The sequence below is a fragment of the Chrysemys picta genome, chromosome 1 (genome assembly GCF_011386835.1).
Source record: "Chrysemys picta bellii isolate R12L10 chromosome 1, ASM1138683v2, whole genome shotgun sequence".
Lineage (NCBI taxonomy): Eukaryota > Metazoa > Chordata > Testudines > Emydidae > Chrysemys > Chrysemys picta.
The window spans coordinates 51555406-51574175 of record NC_088791.1 but is presented as its reverse complement, the minus strand read 5'-3'; the positions used below and the strand labels follow the sequence as shown (position 1 = coordinate 51574175).

The 18770-nt window shown below is 40.2% G+C and overlaps 1 protein-coding gene across 4 annotated transcripts in view; it reads right to left on the bottom strand.

The window, feature by feature from the left end:
• Nucleotides 1-18770, bottom strand: part of DOCK4 (dedicator of cytokinesis 4) — a 403168-nt gene that overhangs the window by 154314 nt on the left and 230084 nt on the right. For all 4 annotated transcript variants that reach the window (XM_008162515.4, XM_042861791.2, XM_042861754.2 and 1 more), the window contains exon 13: nt 10664-10789. In XM_008162515.4, coding sequence (XP_008160737.2) covers nt 10664-10789 — 126 coding nt within the window. The remainder of the gene's footprint in view (nt 1-10663; nt 10790-18770) is intronic.

Genomic DNA, 18770 nt, shown 5'->3' with positions numbered 1-18770 from the left:
ATCAAGTAGACATAGGCAATCAGTTTTAAAGCTGACTTCCAAAAGGTGTACCTTTATCAAAAAGCTCTTCATGCTTTTTGGAAATTGCACAAAATATTGCATATGTATGTAAGCAGTAAAGGTATAATTTTATCCACAAGAAGCTTCTATTAGTAATATTGCATCACTATCTGTAAAATACAACATAAGGAGATGGCAAAGGTTTTTTGTACTGTTTTTGAACACCACTTACACAGCTGTTAAACAATAGGATTTCAGTTTGCAACTTGCAGGCCAAAAATGGCCTTAATTTTGGATCAAATTATACTAACCGCTAAGGGAGCAAAAGACTGTACAGAACCAACCTCGAAGTTTCTTAGAGAAGTGTCTCAGAAATGCATACAGAAAAGCTATTTCTCTTCTTGCTGATAGATCTAGTGACAAGATTCTAGATGAGAAAGAATTAGTGCACATAAGATTAGTGAAGCATAGGAAACCTTGTATTCTCTTTGCTGGCACAGGAGACTTGGAATCTGGGACAGTTGATGGTCTCTCATAAGGAATAAAAACAGCTTAAGGAATTACAGGGTACCAGGCAGATGAGCTCAAATCACAACTGTTTGGGCCTACAGTTGGATTGTGCAAATTCTTCAAGTATGTTAAATGCTGTTATAAAAAGGACAGTGATCAATTGTTCTCCATGCCCACTGAAGATAGGGCAAGCAGTAATGGGTTTAACCTGCAGCAAGGGATATTAGGTTAGATGTTATGAAAAACTTTAACTATAAGGGTAGTTAAGCACTGGAATTGGCCTCTAAGAGAAGTCATGGAATCCTAAAAACAGGAGGTTTTTAAGACCAGGTTGGTCAAGTACCCAAAAAGGATGGTCTAGGTTTACTTGGCCCTGCTTTAGGGCAGGGGGCTGGACTTGATGACTTCGAGGTCCTTTCCAGCCCTATGTTTCTATGATTTGGCTGCCACCCATACGGATCATATTGCAGAAGTAGAGCTGGAGCTGATGTAGTCTCAGGCCTGCTCTACACCATACAGTTAAGTCGATGTAACCTGCCTAATTATGTCAGTATCCACACTACAGCCTTGCTCTCACCGGTTTAAGTGCTCTACTACACCAACATAATTCCATCTCCATGAGAGGTGTGGGGCTTATGCTGGTTTAGTGAGGGTGACACAGTGTCGGTGTAGACGCTGCGTTCCTTACGTCGGCTATTGGCTGTTTTGTCAATTTCAAGGCAGGAGCCATGAAACTGAGAAGAATGCTAGAGGGCTAGAGACCAGCTGTCTCCCACTCCCCTGGAGAGCTGGATCCCGCTCCCGGCTGGGCAGCTGGACGCCGCTGTGAAGCTGTATGATGGAAATATAACCACTGATATAATTAATACTGCTACTGTTAGATAACTGCAACAAATCTTGTACAAAGTATGTCATGTAAGGTATCAATGGAAAAGTTACAATCCATCAAATATGATTATCCTGTTTGTATGCCTATATCATCTTTGTATCTAAAGATAAGAGTATCGGCTACGTACCAGTATTTCAAATGTGTTTGCTCCTGGGGTAACACCCACAAGGTATCAGAGGGGTAGCCGTGTTAGTCTGAATCTGTAAAAAGCAACAGAGGGTCCTGTGGCACCTTTAAGATTAACAGAAGTATTGGGAGCATAAGCTTTCGTGGGTAAGAACCTCACTTCTTCAGATGCAAGACTTCTGTTAGTCTTAAAGGTGCCACAGGACCCTCTGTTACCCACAAGGTAGTTTATATCTAGTCTAGACAGCACATTGTGAATGGACTATTCAAGAGAGTTCTCCTGACTCAACAGTTTTGTAATTTTGTCTCATTCATCATTTTAACTAGTAGACTTAAAACAAATTCTTTCAAGCAAAAGTGGGGTAAAAGATTTACAAAGAAATAATAAATAAAAATAACATTAATAAAACACAGGCCACAACAGTACTAATTAAATTATGCACATATTTACCAGGAAAGGTCAACATTGGTGAAGCATTTTTCACCAGATTTCAAACAGTTTTCATAAATTGATTCTGAAATAGCTTTTGAGTCCTCAAAATTTCATTTGCAACAGGATTTTGAGCGAACTAAAGTTTTTTGCATGGTGACTTACAAAATTCAGTTCTAGCTTTAAATTCTGTTATTTTGCCTATGCTAGCTCATGCAGAAGTAGATTGCCAGACTATTTCTGCCTGCAGTCTCTTTAATGAAGTGGTCTTCCCTCTGGGGCTTTTAGGGAAACACACCTGGCAGTGCCTTGCTGAAATCCTGGGTGCACTTGAGGTCAGGGGCATCTGGCTAAATGAATCTACCTACCACACACAGGCTGCTCCTCCACTCCAACTGCAGAAGCAGAAAAGTGAAAGCAACCAGATCTCTGAAACACTGTTTAATTTCACTTTGCAGCTTCTCTCTCCTCTCCTCTCCTGACCCACAAGCTACAATGGGAGCAAAGCTGCAATTAGCAAGTTCTCTGAGCACTCCACTCTTTTAACCCCTTTCTCAGCCCACTACTCTCACTACCCTGTCTCCTAATGCACCAAGCAAATCAACACAGCAGGAGAAGAAAATTGTGTGTGGTGAGAGAGAGAGAGAGAGAGAGAGAGAAAGCTCATTTTACTCATCCACCCAGAGACATGTTCATATATAGCTCCTCCAGTCCCCCACTCCCCAAGACTTGCACAAATGGTAGCTTATCTGGCAGAACTGAAGATTTAAAAAAAGAATTAGAGCAGGATTTTGAACGCAGAAGATATATTCCCCACCAATCATAATAATTTTATGGATGCTGGAATTTCAGGCTGGTTTTACTTGACAATATTCTTTTAAACTCATTTCTGGGTACCTAATACAATCAGACAACATTACTAGCAAGGTAAAAAAAAATAGCTTACTTTTGTAGTCTTGGCAACTAGGAAAAGAAACAAATGTAGAAAAAGTAGAAAGGCCTGAGTCATCTAATGTGGAAGATGAAAAATTCAGACCATTTCTTTATGGAAGAATATACAAGTGTGTTTTGTTTCTCACTGCATGCACATTTATTTAATAAAAGTAATGGTTCTTTATTAAGTAAATAATATACAAGCAGATGCAGAGGTAAATGCTCAACATGATGAGCAGGGAATTAACTCCACAGCTCTCATTAGCATTACTTTTAAATTCACCTGAGCTCTTGTATGCTAAACATCCAATTTGCCTCCTCAAAGTCATAAATTATTGAAAATAACTTATAAAGAACGTGCTTACAGCTTCGTCCATCATAGGCTATGAGGTTATTTTCATAATAACTATACAACCCACGAGCCTCTACATACAGCATTTTTTTAAATTCCAGAGAAAGGGGGCACAATGTGTGAGTAGAGGAATAGATTTATTGGAACATGTGTTCCTACACATAAACAGAGCAAAGAATAGATGAGGGAGCACGCAGAAAAAAATCCAGAAGTGACATTGGTAGTTAAGGAGTCAATAGCTTCTTGAAAAGTGGACTGTCAGGAACTTCAGAGAGACCTAACACAGATAGGTGAATGGGCAATACGATGCCAAGTGAAATTCAGTGTTCACAATGTGAAGTTATGCACACTACAGGAGAAAAAATTAAGTTACACAGAACCCTCACAGGGTTCTATATTAACTGTAGGAAAGGGACCTGAGTGTCAGTATACACAACTCAATGAAGACTTCAGCTCAATGTGCAGTTGTGGTCAAAAAAGCAAACAAGATTTTAGGATGCATAAGGAATAGGATGGAGAATATTAGAGAAAATATAATGTTCTATAAATCAATGCTGTATCTCCAATGCTGTGTGCACCCCATCTCAGGAAGGAGTTTGCAGAATTAGAGGAAGGGGTTCTGTCAGATGTGTTGCCCATGTTCATTCCATAATAGGTGTGTGTGCTCGCCACATGCACCAGTGCCGGAAGTCTTTCCCTCAGTAGTATCTGCAGAGGACTGGTTCTGGCGCTCCCCGGAGTGGTGTGCACATGCTGCAGCATAAGGGCGCCGCCAGCTGCCCCCACCCTCAGTTCCTTCTTGCTGGAGACTCCGACAGTGGGGAAGGAGGGCGGATCATGGAATGGACATGAGCAACACATCTCGAAGAACACCACTTACGGAAAAGGTAATTGTCTTTTCTTCTTTGCATGCTTGTTCATGTCCATTCCACATTAGGTGACTCCCAAGCAGTACCCCTGGAGGTGGGTAGGAGTTCATGGACATGTAGCTTGTAACACAGCTCTGCCGAACCCAAAGTTGCCTCTGACCTGCTGAGTGGTGGTGTAATGCGCCATGAATGTGTGAACCGAAGACCACGTTGTTGCTCTGCAAATATCCTGGATAGGAATGTGCGCCAGGAAGGCCACCGAGGACGCCTGAGCTCTGGTTGAGTGGGCCCTCACGATTGGCGGTGATGGGACCTGTGCCAGCTCGTGGTCTGGATGCAGGATGTGATCCATTTGGAAATCCTCTGCAAGGACACCGGAAGGCCCTTCATCCTGTCCGCTGTCATGATGAAGAGCTGGGTCGACTTGCGGAAAGGCTTGTTACGCTCCAGGGAAAACGCCAGGGCACGTCTGACGTCCAGGGCACGTCTGATGTGCAGCCTCCTTTCCTCACTAGTTGTGTGCAGCTTGGGACAAAACACCTTGAGGAAGATGTCCTGGTTAACCTGGAAGGAAGACACCACTTTTGGCAGAAAGGCCCGACGTGGTCGCAGCTGAACCTTGTCCTTGTAGAACACTGTATATGCTGGCTCTGACGTCAGGGCTTTAGTCTCTGAGACTCGTCTTACCGATGTTACCACTACAAGGAAGATGACCTTCGATGACAGGTGGAAAAGGGAGTAGGAGCCCAATGGCTCAAAGGGCAGGCCCCTGAGCCTAGAAAAAACCAAGTTAAGGTCCCACTGTGGGACAGGAGCCCAGACCAGCAGGAAGAGCCTCTTGAGGCCTCTCAAGTATCTGACCGATATGTCATGAGAGAACATCATCTGACCTTGGATTGGCAGGTGGAAGGCAGAGATGGCCGCGAGATGCACCCTGATTGGAGAGTGTGCTAGACCCTGGTTCTTCAGATGGAGCAGGTAGTCTAGGATAGACTGTACAGATGAGTACGACAGAGAGATACTGCACTCGGACGCCCAGCGGGAAAATCTCGGTGGCCAGGTAAGTCACTCTAGTGGAAGGCTTTCTACTTCCCAGGAGGACCTGTTGGACCTCATGAGAGCAGATCCGCTTCTCCGAGTTCAGCCTCGTGGAATCCATGTGGAGAGGGCGTAGGTTGGGAGGTAGGTTCTGAGACAGCAGGTCCAGATGGTTGGGCAAGGGCCAGAGAGGGCCCGTTGCCAGGTTCATCAACATGCCAAACCAGCACTGGTGCGGCCATGCCAGGGCGATCATGATAACTTGTGCCTTGTCTCTCTTGATCTTTGCCAGGACCCTGCTGATGAGCGGAATCGGTGAGAACGTGTACATCAGGTTCCCTGACCATGACAGGAGGAAGTATCGGAGAGAGAGTCCTTGCCCAGACCCTGCCAAGAACAAAAATTATGGCATTTTCTGTTTTGTCTTGTGGTGAACAGGTCCACTTGGGGAGTTAGCCCACCTCTGGAAGATCATGCAGGCTACCTCCAGGTGGAGCAACCACTTGTGGTGAGAGGAGAAGGACCTGCTGAGGTGATCCACCAGCGTGTTTCTGGCGCCGGGGAGATGATAAGCTTCTAAGTGGATCCCGTGGCTGATGCAGAAATCTCACAGACGATGTGCCTCTTGGCAGAGAGCCAATGAGCATGCTCCCCCTTGCCTGTTGATGTAGAAGATCGAGTCTGTGTTGTCTGTTAACACTCTCACCACTTTGCCAATAAGGTGCGATAAGAAGACTCTGCATGCGAAGCAGACGGCTCTGAGCTCTTTGACGTTTATGTGCAATATCATCTTCTTCAGGGACCACACGCCCTGAGTCTGGAAGTCACCGAGTTGCACTCCCCAGTTGAGGTCCGAGGCGTCCGATATCAACTCGATATTTAAAGTCATAAGTATTGGCTCTATACTGTCTGTAGTTCAAACTTGTGCTATGCTTCTGGGTGACATCCCAGACAGGTTGGTGTCAGCTCTGCCTAGCCTGCTTGATGCCCATTAATGACCATCGGCTATACTACTGACCCATTGAAAGAAGGCAGATAAACCTTGTGACTCAGCAAGGAATGCAGGGACATGCCTATGGACAGAACTCAGGTTTTTCCATGCCATGTGATGGACAGTTTGTCTTTGGGACATAGAAAGCAGAGACCATATGGCAAGACACTATAAAAAGCTGCCACAGCTCCTCCATCTTCTCTTCAATCCTGCTTCATACTCTGGAGGGACTTTGCTACAAACGGAAGCTCTACACAAAGGACTGATGACCCATCCCAGCTGTGGATGTACTCCAGAGACTTGATTTAAACCTGTAGTTTATTCTGTCACTGCTATAAGCCTGAACCAAGAACTTTGCCATTACTGTATGTAATTGATTCCATTTAACCAATTCTAGCTCTCATCTATATCTCTTTCCTTTTATGAATAAACCTTTGATTTTAGATTCTAAAGGACTGGCAACAGTGTGATTTGTGGGTAAGATCTGATTTGTATATTGACCTGGGTCTGGGGCTTGGTCCTTTGAGATCGAGAGAATCTTTTTTCTTTTACTGGGGTCTTGGTTTTCATAACCATTCATCCCCATAACGAGTGGCAATGATGGTGATACTGGGAAACTGGAGTGTCTAAGGGAATTGCTTTTATGACTTGTGGTTAGCCAGTGGGATAAAACCAAAGTCCTCTCTGTCTGGCTGGTTTGGTTTGCCTTAGAGGTGGAAAAACCCCAGCCTTGGGCGGTAACTGGCCTGCTTGAAGCAATTTGTCCTGAACTGACACACACTTGTGTCTCACCAAAGCCAGCACTGTTACAAGGGGGTACTAGAAGGAGAGCTTTTGTCATCCCTAGAAGTTCATAGCCTGTGGAAGTCAGATTTAGTTATTAGTTAGTTGCTTTCAAATGTGATTCTGTCTTAATCATGGGAAAAACAAAGGAAGAACTCAAGGAGGTGAGAGCTTTAAAAACCCTTCTTTGAGTTAATTGAGCATATGGGGAAAGATAGCACACCATATAAATCTAAGGGATTAATTATTTTATGTGCAGATGTCTCAGACCTGTAATATTATGGCTAAAACAAGATTTCCTTATGATCACACAAACTGAATAACAAGCCAACCATTAAGAGAGGGAGGCTGAACGCTGCTCACAAGAAGGATCCCACAAATCAGACTTTTCTCTCTCTTGACCCCACAAAGGGAATTGGATATAGACCGAGACACACTCCTGTGGTCATTCCAGCTGTGAAGAGTTCTGGCGACACATACTGAAGCTTAGACCTCTCTACTCTTAGAACCACCTCTGAAAATCAGAGGGAAAGAATGCATATGAATGTGCGTGGTAGAATAAATGAGTATAAACACATTACACAAAAGCTGTATATTGTGATTCAGATGCTACAAATCAGACTTATATTCCAGTAATGTGTGCTGTACAAACAGCCAAAAGTTTATAAAACTTGTATAGAAGAGCACACTAGTACTTTTACAACCCAATATCTTTCATTAGAACAAACAGTTATTTAAAGGTCGTTTCAAGTACCGTTCAAAATGTCTGGCTTGCTTGTTAATATTCAATGTAAATATTTATATACTAAACAACTGTGGTACTCGGTCTATGAAGGTGACTTGGAGCTGCTAAGACCTAAATTCAGGGTTTAAATACAACTACATGGAGTTTAACTCTGCATAATGCTTTCTGAGCGGTCCTGGAAAGAGGACTCTGGCCCGTGCTTCAGCACACTGTTAAACTGAGGTGCAGGAAAGTGCGTGTAGCTGTAGTTGTACAGAATCTGCCCCAATCTCCCGCTTACACTTAGAGAATACATTTGCAGTTAGACTTCATGGAGCATACTACCACAGCATTCCCTTCTCCTCGCCGGCTATAGTCTAGTGAGCTGCACGGGACTTGAATAAGGTTGAGATACAAGTGGCTTTTCCTGTCCATCAGAATCTACCTTCCCATTTCCTAAATGATGTGGGGTTTTAAACTGTTTTACATGTGCCCTGGAAAGAGATCCTGGGGCCCCATCCTGTCAGACTTCAGTGTCATAAAAAGGCACTGTTTTATAAAAAAAAACCTGCATAATTGCTTTCAGTGGTAAAACCCCCAAAGAGAAAAGGAATAATGAAGATAGAAAATGAAGGGCAATTATAGTTCAAAAAGTACCAGTAAGGGAACATGTTTTCAGATTTGGCATGTTCAATGCAGACACTGCAATTTGTGCTACAGAGTCAGAGCTACTCTGTACACCAAGCCTATTATTTAATAATTCAACTATGATGTCTTTATGAGCACTGACTTGAGCTAATTGAGCTTAACAAAATACTAAATTGCAACAAAAAGAAAGGAAACAATAAAATAACGGATGTTTCCAATATGAAATGACTATATACGTTCCCTAATATTTCAATTGATCACAACCTCAAAAGCGCTTCTGAAGAAAAGAAGCTTAAAGAGAAAACAAAAATGAAAGAAGAGCTTAAAATTTTAAAAAGTCCACAGCATTTGCAGTGACCAATCTTCTGCATGAATTTCACTCTCTACAGTTTACTGTTCTGTCTACCAATGTGGAACTTGTCGTGAGTAGAGTACAGTAATTATCTGAGTACAATAAAAATCTCATTTACACCAGTAAAGACAGACAAAAGTTATGTGATTTCAACACAGACGTATGCAGACAACTATTGAGCACACTGAAATCTATTTATCCATGTATACATAGACAACTTTCAAACGAATCTGCACAATACTTAGCTGTGAAACTGAACTGTGAAATTTCTCCAGCAGCTGGCTACAGTACTGCTGTATTATAACATGTTTTTCATAATATGTTAGTACATCACTTTGTCTCTCACCAGGAAGATAAGGAAAAATCTAATGAGGAAAGAATTATTTACAACAGTCGTAGACAATGTGACAAAGCAGCAGCAGCTCATTAACTCAGACATGAACAATGAGCTGTAAATACTTCCCTTACTGGGAATTATCTTGTCCTCAGTAAAGCTACATCCACTGTTCTCATTTATATAATTTTTAAAATATGTTATTTATTTTAAATTATAGAAGACCCCACGCTGACACACCAAATAAATAAAATTAGCTAGCAGTCCTTAATATTTAAATTTGACTCTTTCATTAACATACATGTAAAATTGATATTTACATTATGGTGTCTGACTCATTTGGCAATAAAACTTCCCAAATATTTACACAACAATCATGACATTTTTTATTATTAACCTACAGATTCTGTACATCCAATTGCTGGATTTAAGTGATCTGAAATACTGATACTGAAAGTCAGATATTTTAACAGGTAGTAAAAGCATAAGAATGGTTTATCAACTGCCAGATTTTAGACACCAATTCAGGAAGCATGTGCTTAAATCCCATTGACTTGAATAGGATTTAAATTAGAGTTTAAGTGCTTTCCTGATTTGGAATGGATTCAAGCATGTTCTTTCTTGAATTGGGACCGCGATATGTCTCTAGTTTAACTGTCTAAGAGTGCAAGGATACAGCTTTATAACAGGCAAAGTAGTCCCTATTAAAAATCCGCAGTGAGTCATGAGGACAATTTATACCACTGGCACCTTAGAGACTAACAAATTTATTAGAGCATAAGCTTTCGTGGACTACAGCCCACTTCTTCGGATGCACGAAAGCTTATGCTCTAATAAATTTGTTAGTCTCTAAGGTGCCACAAGTACTCCTGTTCTTCTTTTTGCGGATACAGACTAACACGGCTGCTACTCTGAAACCTGTCATTTATACCACTGTGCATTTCAAGGTTTTTGTCAGTAATAATATCAAAGTAATAATGTTTCAGGTCATTATGGTTTTAAGTTTGGTTTTCTTTCAAAGAGATATTGGCTATATAAATTCTATTACATTTTTTTAAAAAATCATATTTATTTTATACAAACAACCAATCATTAGGCTAGGCCAGATAAAATTGTGATCAGCATCACCACCAGTTATTTTACTATGTTCACACCTCCACATTCATATTCAATGCTTTATCCAGCCTTTCTTAACACACGTTTAATCACATGCTGTTAAAAATACCATTTAATTTTAGTAAAACCTTTGAGCACCTCACATCATCTGCATCTGTGCAGCTACTTATCTGCCCCTTCTTTTTCATCAAATATACATACAAGAGACTGGTCAAACTATCTACCATACGGAAAGTGTCAGCCAAGTTACATGAGCCTTTGTTGTTAAAAGCTGCCATTCTAAATAAACTCCCTAAAAACTCCACTGATCACACCTTACTTTACTTAGAGCCTGATTCTCCACTGCATTTCATCTTATGTAGTCATTTGCACCTGTGCAAAGTTAGGATTAAATTTGACCAAATCACCAAATTACTAGGCATAGGCAGAAATGACTTCCAAGGCATAGAAGAACAAACCAGTGGGTTGACATTTGAGAATTGTTGAAGTACAGAATTTCTTTGGAAAGGAATAAAAAATTACATGATTTCAATTTTTTGTTATTTCTTTCTTATTTTTTTTAACCTACCAGGCATGATAATATTGGAAAAACCCAGCTTCCTTGTTATTGATACCCCATGAGTAAACATGGATGTGTAATCTCTCCTAATTTGTTCAATGTCTCCATGAAACAGTTGAAGAGAAACTGCCAGACCTGGAAATGAAGAGAAGAAACAAGAGCCATAAGAATGGTATAATGCAACATTAAGTCTAAAATCCATTCAAACGGAAACACGATATTTAATATTAGAAGGTTTGCATAATTCATTACGATCTTTCTAATTCAAAGGTCAATAACTCTAAACCATCTCAGAAGTTGTATACATTTGGGAAGGATAAACATTGTAGAAGAATCCTCCATGTAGAAAGCCAGATAAGCACTAGACAGCCATCCAGCCATACACAAGCAGTAACAAGGTGGCTATCATTGGTCTATAACTGAGGCAATTACAGCAACTCAAACCTTAACCAAACAGGCCTAATAAGACCTTACAAGAACACACTGTGACATTGCACTCCATGTGTTTTATGAAAATATGCTTATGAATGTGAATATAGTATAACTGGAATATGCTTTATGCAAAAGGTCTCTTGTAATGTATCATAACAAAGATTATAACCTACTGAATATATTCCTCCTATTTGTATGTATGTATAGTTCTTGTATCTGAAGCTAGAAATATGAAGTATAATTCTGAGGTCCTATTGTAATTATGCAAAGTGTGGGCCATTAATGGTGGCTTAGAATCTTGATGGCTCCCATTGACTAGGACAATTGGTTGTGATTGGGTTTATTTACCTGCAAGCCTTCCTGTGTACGTGTGGGCAAGCCCGGGGGTAATGAAGAATGAGGTGTCACAGGATACTGGAATCTATCTTAAATCTGGTACTTTTCCATTTAGAAAGGGGGGTGGGGACCCAGAGAGATGAAAAAATTCCGGCCTTGTGCCAAAGCTATAAAAGGGGGTGGAACAGAACAAAGGGGACTGCCGGTCATGAGAACACCCCTGCTTTCCACCTAAGATGTCTGCTGGAACTAACAAGGACTGTACCATGGGAAAGCATTGGGCCCAGACTAGGAAGGAGTCTAGTCTGTGAAAGAAGCTTATTGGGACATCTCTGAGGGTGAGATTTTACCAGTAATCAGTTTCTTAATGTATTAGGCTTAGACTTGCATGTTTTTGCTTTATTTTGCTTGGTGACTGACTTTGTTCTGTCTGTTATTACTTGAAACCACTTAAATCCTACTTTTTATATTTAATAAAAATCACTTCTGTTTATTAATAAACCCAGAGTAAATGATTAATGCCTGGGGGAGCAAACAGCTGTGCATCTCTCTATCAGTGTTATAAGGGCAGACGATTTATTAGTTTACCCTGTAAAAGATTTATACAGAGTAAAACAGATTTATTTCGGGTTTGGATCCCATTGGGAACTGGGTGTCTGGGTGCTGGAGACAGGTGACCCAGTGAGCAGTTTTTGGTTAAAGTCTGCAGCTTTGGGGGCGTGGACCAGATGTGGGTCTGTGTTGCAGCAGGCTAGCATGTCTGGCTCAACAAGGCAGGGTTCTGGAGTCCCAAGCTGGCAGGGAAAATGGGCTCAGAGGTGACCGAACCCATCTCACGCACTTCTGGGAAATATCAATTATTAGTAATACTTTGCTGCCACTTAATCTTTTCATTTGCTTGTTTATCAAACGAATCACCGCCTATTCTTACAAACAACTAGAATTCAGTATGTATCTTAAAGCAGTAGGACAAATGCATCACTCTCCCCCTTGCCAATAGATAGCCACATGTTGGAGAGCCCAAGAAAAAATGTGCATATGAGAAAAAAAATTAAGGTGCAGAGTCACAAAAATACCAATCTTGATAAAGGTTCTACAGAGGTATTTCTATAATTAAACTGAATGTTTTTATCATTACATGTCACAAAGGTATTTGAATATTCATCAAAATAAAAAAAAGTTCTGATATCAACATTTACATAATAGGAAGTCAAAACATTGTTCTTGAAAGGCATTAATTCTCTAAGAAAGTACTATACAAAGGGAGAAAAACTACATTACTGCTTGCAGTGTCCTGAAAATTTAATAGAAAAGCAGACGCAAACAAAGTACAGTCTTGTCTGATACAGAGCAAAAGATATAGCGGTTTTGAAGGTGACTACTTTGTGGAAGAATGTGGGAGTCTCAATGAACACCTGTTATCATTATGTATGGCTACATCACCAGTGCACTTCTAATCACAGCAAAGCTTATGAAACTCTTGCTATTAAAACCAAAAGCTGAAGGTAAATTAGAACAATGTAAGAAAACCAAATCCTGCTACTTTTCTGCTTAAACACAACATTGTGTGTTGAACACACTTTAACTCTCATAATGGCTAAAATTATAAACAATTATTTTTTCAGTACACCTCTACCTCGATATAACGCTGTCCCCGGAGCCAAAAAATCTTACTGTGTTATAGGTGAAACTGCGTTATATCGATCTTGCTTTGATACACCAGAGTGCACAGCCCCGCCCCCCGCGGAGCACTGTTTTACCGCGTTATATCCGAATTTGTGTTATATTGGGTCACGTTATATCGGGGTAGAGGTGTATGTTTAATTCACTCTAACAGAGGCTCTGTTCTGTGTGCTGGAAGACATGGTGCTCAAGGGTTAATGAGTACAATATACTACTCCCCTTCCAAAGAAATAATGGTTCTAGAAGAAAGGAGTGCCTCACCTTTGGTAATTTCAGTATACAATGTAACAATGTAACTGGAAGCACCATGCTTCATCATAGCTGAAATTAACAAAAAGGATATGTTTGCTTTTTGGTTATTTCAATATAATCATTGTGACAAATGTCAGGATGATACAGCTTGTAAGGATTAATCCTCCCTGATCTCAGCAAAACTTATTTTATGTGTCAACAGACACATACGAATGCAGATAGGGACAAATTCCTGACCTACATTAATAAGCAGAAACAAGCAGATTAACCTAAAAAGTCATGAAGAACCTTAGAAGATAAAGGAAGGCACAATAAATAAATAAATATACACACATATGACAGCAGGGCAATCATTCTATGAGGTTCGGATTGCCCCACTGAACAGTTTATTTTGTAACTGATCATTTTGTGGTTGTTGCACCATTACCTACAAAATCTGGTAACAGCTACGGTCAGTCAGAATACTGGACTAATCCAGTACAGCAATTTTTATCTTTCTTCTATAGTTTATTATTTATAACAACAATTTATTATTTTGATGAAGTGTCAGCTATGGGGTGTGTAGTGCCTTTGAGCAGACAATTTCCGATAATATTTATGTAGTGTTCTTGTAGTCGTGTCGGTCCCAGAGAGACAAGGTGGGTGAGGTAATATCTTTTATTGGACCAACTTCTATTCGTGAGAGACACAAGCTTTTGGGCTTACACAGAGCTCTTCTTCAGGTCAGCTCTGTGTAAGCTTGTCTCTCTCACCAATAGAAGTTGGTCCAATAAAAGATATTACCCTCATCCACTTTGCTCATTAATACTTATGGCAGTTCATTTTGGTATTAATGAGTGACTAAATCCCTTGAGGTAAAAGTGCGCTTGCACCTTAGGTTGTTACATCGCGCTAAATAGCAAATGGTTAATATGAATATGCTCAGCTCACCAATGGGCCTTTTCATTTACTTTGATTTCATTTGCAAATCACCACCACAAAAGACTGATGACATCCACTCCATTTCTAAGGTACTGCTCCCATTCACAACAAAGCTACAGGAATTGGTTGTCTCGGTCATAGACATTTGTTCTGTAGGAACTGTACTGACCAACCAACTCATTTCATATAAGCAACTGAACAGCTGTGAAGGGGTAATGATTTCAGTTACTATCAACCTGGACCACATGACAAACCATGATCTAGAGAGATAAATTTTAGCCCGTTACCAAAACCTCATTCTTTTTATATATTAAGAAATATTTCATTAGTTTATCAAAGTTTTTTTTAAAAAATTACAATGTTGTCTCCTGGGAAACCTAAGAGATATTTGCCATGAACCCAGATCACATCAAGTAGAAGAACAGTGTTAAAAATAATCAGATATTGTACACTGCCAGGGGGTCATGTAATGTTGTTATCCTCCCTAAACACTTTAAGTTAAAGTTCAAGACCTTGAATCCAATTAGCATTTAAAGATTTCTACAATCTTTCTTTTTCATTTATCTCACAGATTTGCTTTGGAGAATTCTATTTTGCTCATAAAAATGAGATTAAAAAATATCAATGGCAAAAGCAGTTTTAACCAGGGAATGGAACTGATTGTCAAAGGAGTGTATACACTGACTCCTGCAAAAGACGACACGTCTTACAGCAATGTGTTTTACAGTGTTCACTGTTTCAAACTGAAGGAATCATCTTCTGATCTACAAAAGCTTAACGAAAAACTCTCTAAGGCATCTATCATTTAGACACACACAAAGATATATAATTCAATATTTTTATTTTGTGTAGTATCTTTCATATAAACTATACCCCAAAATATATTAGAATTAAATAATGCAAAAGATAGTATTTAAACACATAAATCACGTGCTGTATGTGGCAAGAGATTTTAAAAACAGTAGACATTGTATGGTAAATACATTCAAACATGCAGTAAATGCCAATAAGAAAGAGAAAGAGAAAAAATTGGAGGCATAGGCAGATGGGAGGAAAAATATGTTTTAACATAAAATCTGAAAAAAGGGAAGGAGAGATACAGATAGGTCAAATGGAAGAACTTCTAAAGAACAAGTGTAGTAAGCTTATACTAGGGGACTCAGCTGATAGATGAGAAGAGGAAGTAGAAAGGTGAGAAGAGGAAATATTAGCAAGGTAAACTGTACCACATCCATGAAGAATTTTAAACACAAGGAAGGCAATTTTGAACTAGTTCACAGCAATTAATGCATATGAAGACAGAAGTGACACGAATATGGTGTAAAGGTGAACTGAAGCATTATGCACGCGCTAGAGAGCTGAGACTTTTAGAGTACATCTAATACTGCAGCTGGGAGTATGCCTCCCAGCTTGGGAAGGCAGCCTCTGCTCAAGCTAGAGCGCTAAAAATAGCAGTGGGGATGTTGTGGCATGGACAGCAGCACAGATTAGCTACCCAAGTATAAGCCCGCCCACAAACCCCGGGGCCATACTCCAGTGGCTAGCTCGTGCATGCTCTCAGCTGCAGTGTAAACGTACCCTTAAGAGGTTAGAGGTAAACAAATTGCAACAGTCGAGGCAAGAAGAAAATAAGGTATGAATGAGGATTTCAGAAGGAGGGTCAAGGCAATAAGTTACATGGGCAACATAGCTGAAAGTTGTGATAAGTTGATTTACAAACATGGGAGAGAAGAGGAGGAGATGTCTCTAAATATTTAGCTGAAAAAGTTGAGGACAGAGCCATAGCTTTCACTCACCCAGAGAAAGGTGAACAAAGGCATCATAAGATTACACGGTATCTGAACTGTACATTCAATAAGACTAAGAAGGAGAGAAGCAAGTTAGAAAAAGCATAGTGGCTGAGATTTAAATTTCGTGATTTCCACACAGGAGGCATCTTAATACAAAGATGGAACAAACACCAAGGAGGAAGCAGTGTGATCAATATAAATGATAACCATGACAGGAGGGAAACAAACATTAGCTCTGGGGGTACTTTAGGAGGATGGACTGCTGCACAGTATCGAAGGGACTAGAATATAGGGTCCTCTTATAACTCAAGTTAGTTGACTGTCAGTGAACTCAAGCCAACACCTTTTATAATCTAGGCACCCCCACAGAGTTTGTTTGTTTGTTCTAGGACATTAACATTTAAAAATGTTATAACTCTAGTTAATTAAAACAGGACCTCAAATCCTAGTCTAGGCATAGTGCAAGACAATGAGAAGCCATGAGTAGCTGGAAGAAACAAGATTTTTAACTACAATTACAATGTGCTATAGAGTTGTTTGTTTCCATGCTATGGCCAGAGAGCAGGGGCGTGCACAAGAGGGAGCAACCAGGGACACATGCCCCTCCCCCAATAATTGGAGGGGGCACAGAACTCCTCCAACCCCGGGGCCGCAACACGGGGACAAAGGTTCTCTTGCCCCAGGGCTGCAGCGGGGGCCCCGGTGCCACAGCAGGGGCACAGAACATGCCCCTCCAAAAGCAGTCAAATTTAAATTCCTGCGCACACCCCTGCCAGAGAGAAACTCAAGCTGCAATTTATCAAAATTAGTTTTATGTGGAAGGATTAGAAAGATGAGAGAATATTACTTTTCTGTGAAAGGAAGTTTCAGTGACAAGACAGTAATGTGTCAGACTTCAGGTGAGGTAGGTTATTAAGAAGAGTGTGGTCAACAGCAGATTTGAGAGAGGTGAGGAAGATACCAGAAAAAAAGGAATGCAGTCGTGTTAAGAACTTGGGGCATAATAGTATGATACTATTAGCATTTCACCTCTGAAAAGTTTGTTTCTGTCTCAGATCATAAATGCCATGTATCTGATGGCTTCATATCAATCCCCACTAATCTATGTCCCTCCCACCCCCACTCCCACCACACAATCATCAGTCAAGTCCACAGAGGCTCAGTGTTAGTAAAAACTGGAGTGAACCTGTTAGAACTGGAGTGCATTGACAACAGGGTGTTGCAAATTTTACAAAAATCCCTGCAATGTGTTTAGCTCTAGCTAACACAATCAGTATCTCAGTAGTCCCCCATAAAATATACATAAAGTATCTCTTTGGTATTCTTAGAAAAATGGTCGCTAAAATGTACAAAGAAACCAATTAATCCGCCTCCAAAAATGAGTACACTATTTTTTTTCCTTAAACCAAATCTCTTACGTTTTTATCCTCTTAATATTTAACACAATAAATGCACATTAATATCACTCTTTACAAGAATCCAGTTGCAAGAATAATACTAAAAATAATATTGTATGGTATTGCAAACAGTTTTTCACTCCTTTCACTTGCAGCTTCAAGAGATTTCTCCCCATTTAGTTACATTACAATTTACCATAGATTATTATTCCCATTCAGAACAGAGATGATGTATAAAATAGACAAGTTACTGGATGAGCATTCTACATTTTCGTTAGGTCTGTCATTTTACATTAGGCTGGTTCTGATTCTGCAGTATTGATTCCTGTGTGTAGCTGTGAAGTGGAGAGAAAGGAAAACTGTATCCGTTATGTCCACAGTCTATTCACTTATGTTTGAGGTTTTCTGAATAAAAAGTGTTTACATTCAATTTCTATCCACAAGCAACAGAAACTCCTAGATCATATTAAGAAGAAAATGTCGAGCAGCTGCTCAGGAAGCGGACATGAAAAACTTGGACCGACCACTAACCAGCTCTGCTTGTTTTTTAGAAAGGTAATAAAATCAGGCATCTGTCCAAACAAAGCTCTCAAAAGATTTTAAAATAACTCTGAAAGCACACAGGTGTTTGCATTTCTGACAGTGTTTAAAGTGTCCACATTGCAATGGCATAGATAACAATGAGCACAGTTGGTATCTATCCTGTCACTAAAATTAACAGTGTGTCAATTCACTGCAGTTTAAAACAATGGAAAACAGAGGGTGTACAAGCCCTGTGAGTTCTGATTCACAAAGGAATTCATGAACTAAAGTACTGTTCAAGTTTGGGGGGCCGGGGCGAAGCCAGCCAACCCCTGCAAATTCACTTGAAGGCAGGAGTCTGATTAATCTGACTTGTCAAGGAAAAATCCAACCGCTTTCCCTCTGTTCCCAGCCTTTGATGTCTGAGTGAGGATTCTTCAAATCGCTGGTACAGGAAGGGAGGTTCATTGGCTTTCCAATTACTTTTGACCACATGGCCTGCAGCTCATAAATGAGCTGAATACTTGTACCTAAGGCTCGGTTTCAATTGGATGTGAATACTGTCAAGCCCTCTTAAAGTAAAGTAGCTTTTTTCTACTTCTATTTTTTTCCTATTTCTTCCTAACCCCACAGAATGATGGCCCTGCTGTCATATGTATGCATATTTATTTATTGTGCCTTCCTTTATCTTCTAAGGTTCTTCATGACTTTTTAGGTTAATCTGCTTGTTTCCACTAATTAATGTAGATGAAAACAAAGACTTCCATGTAAGTGGTATTTCAC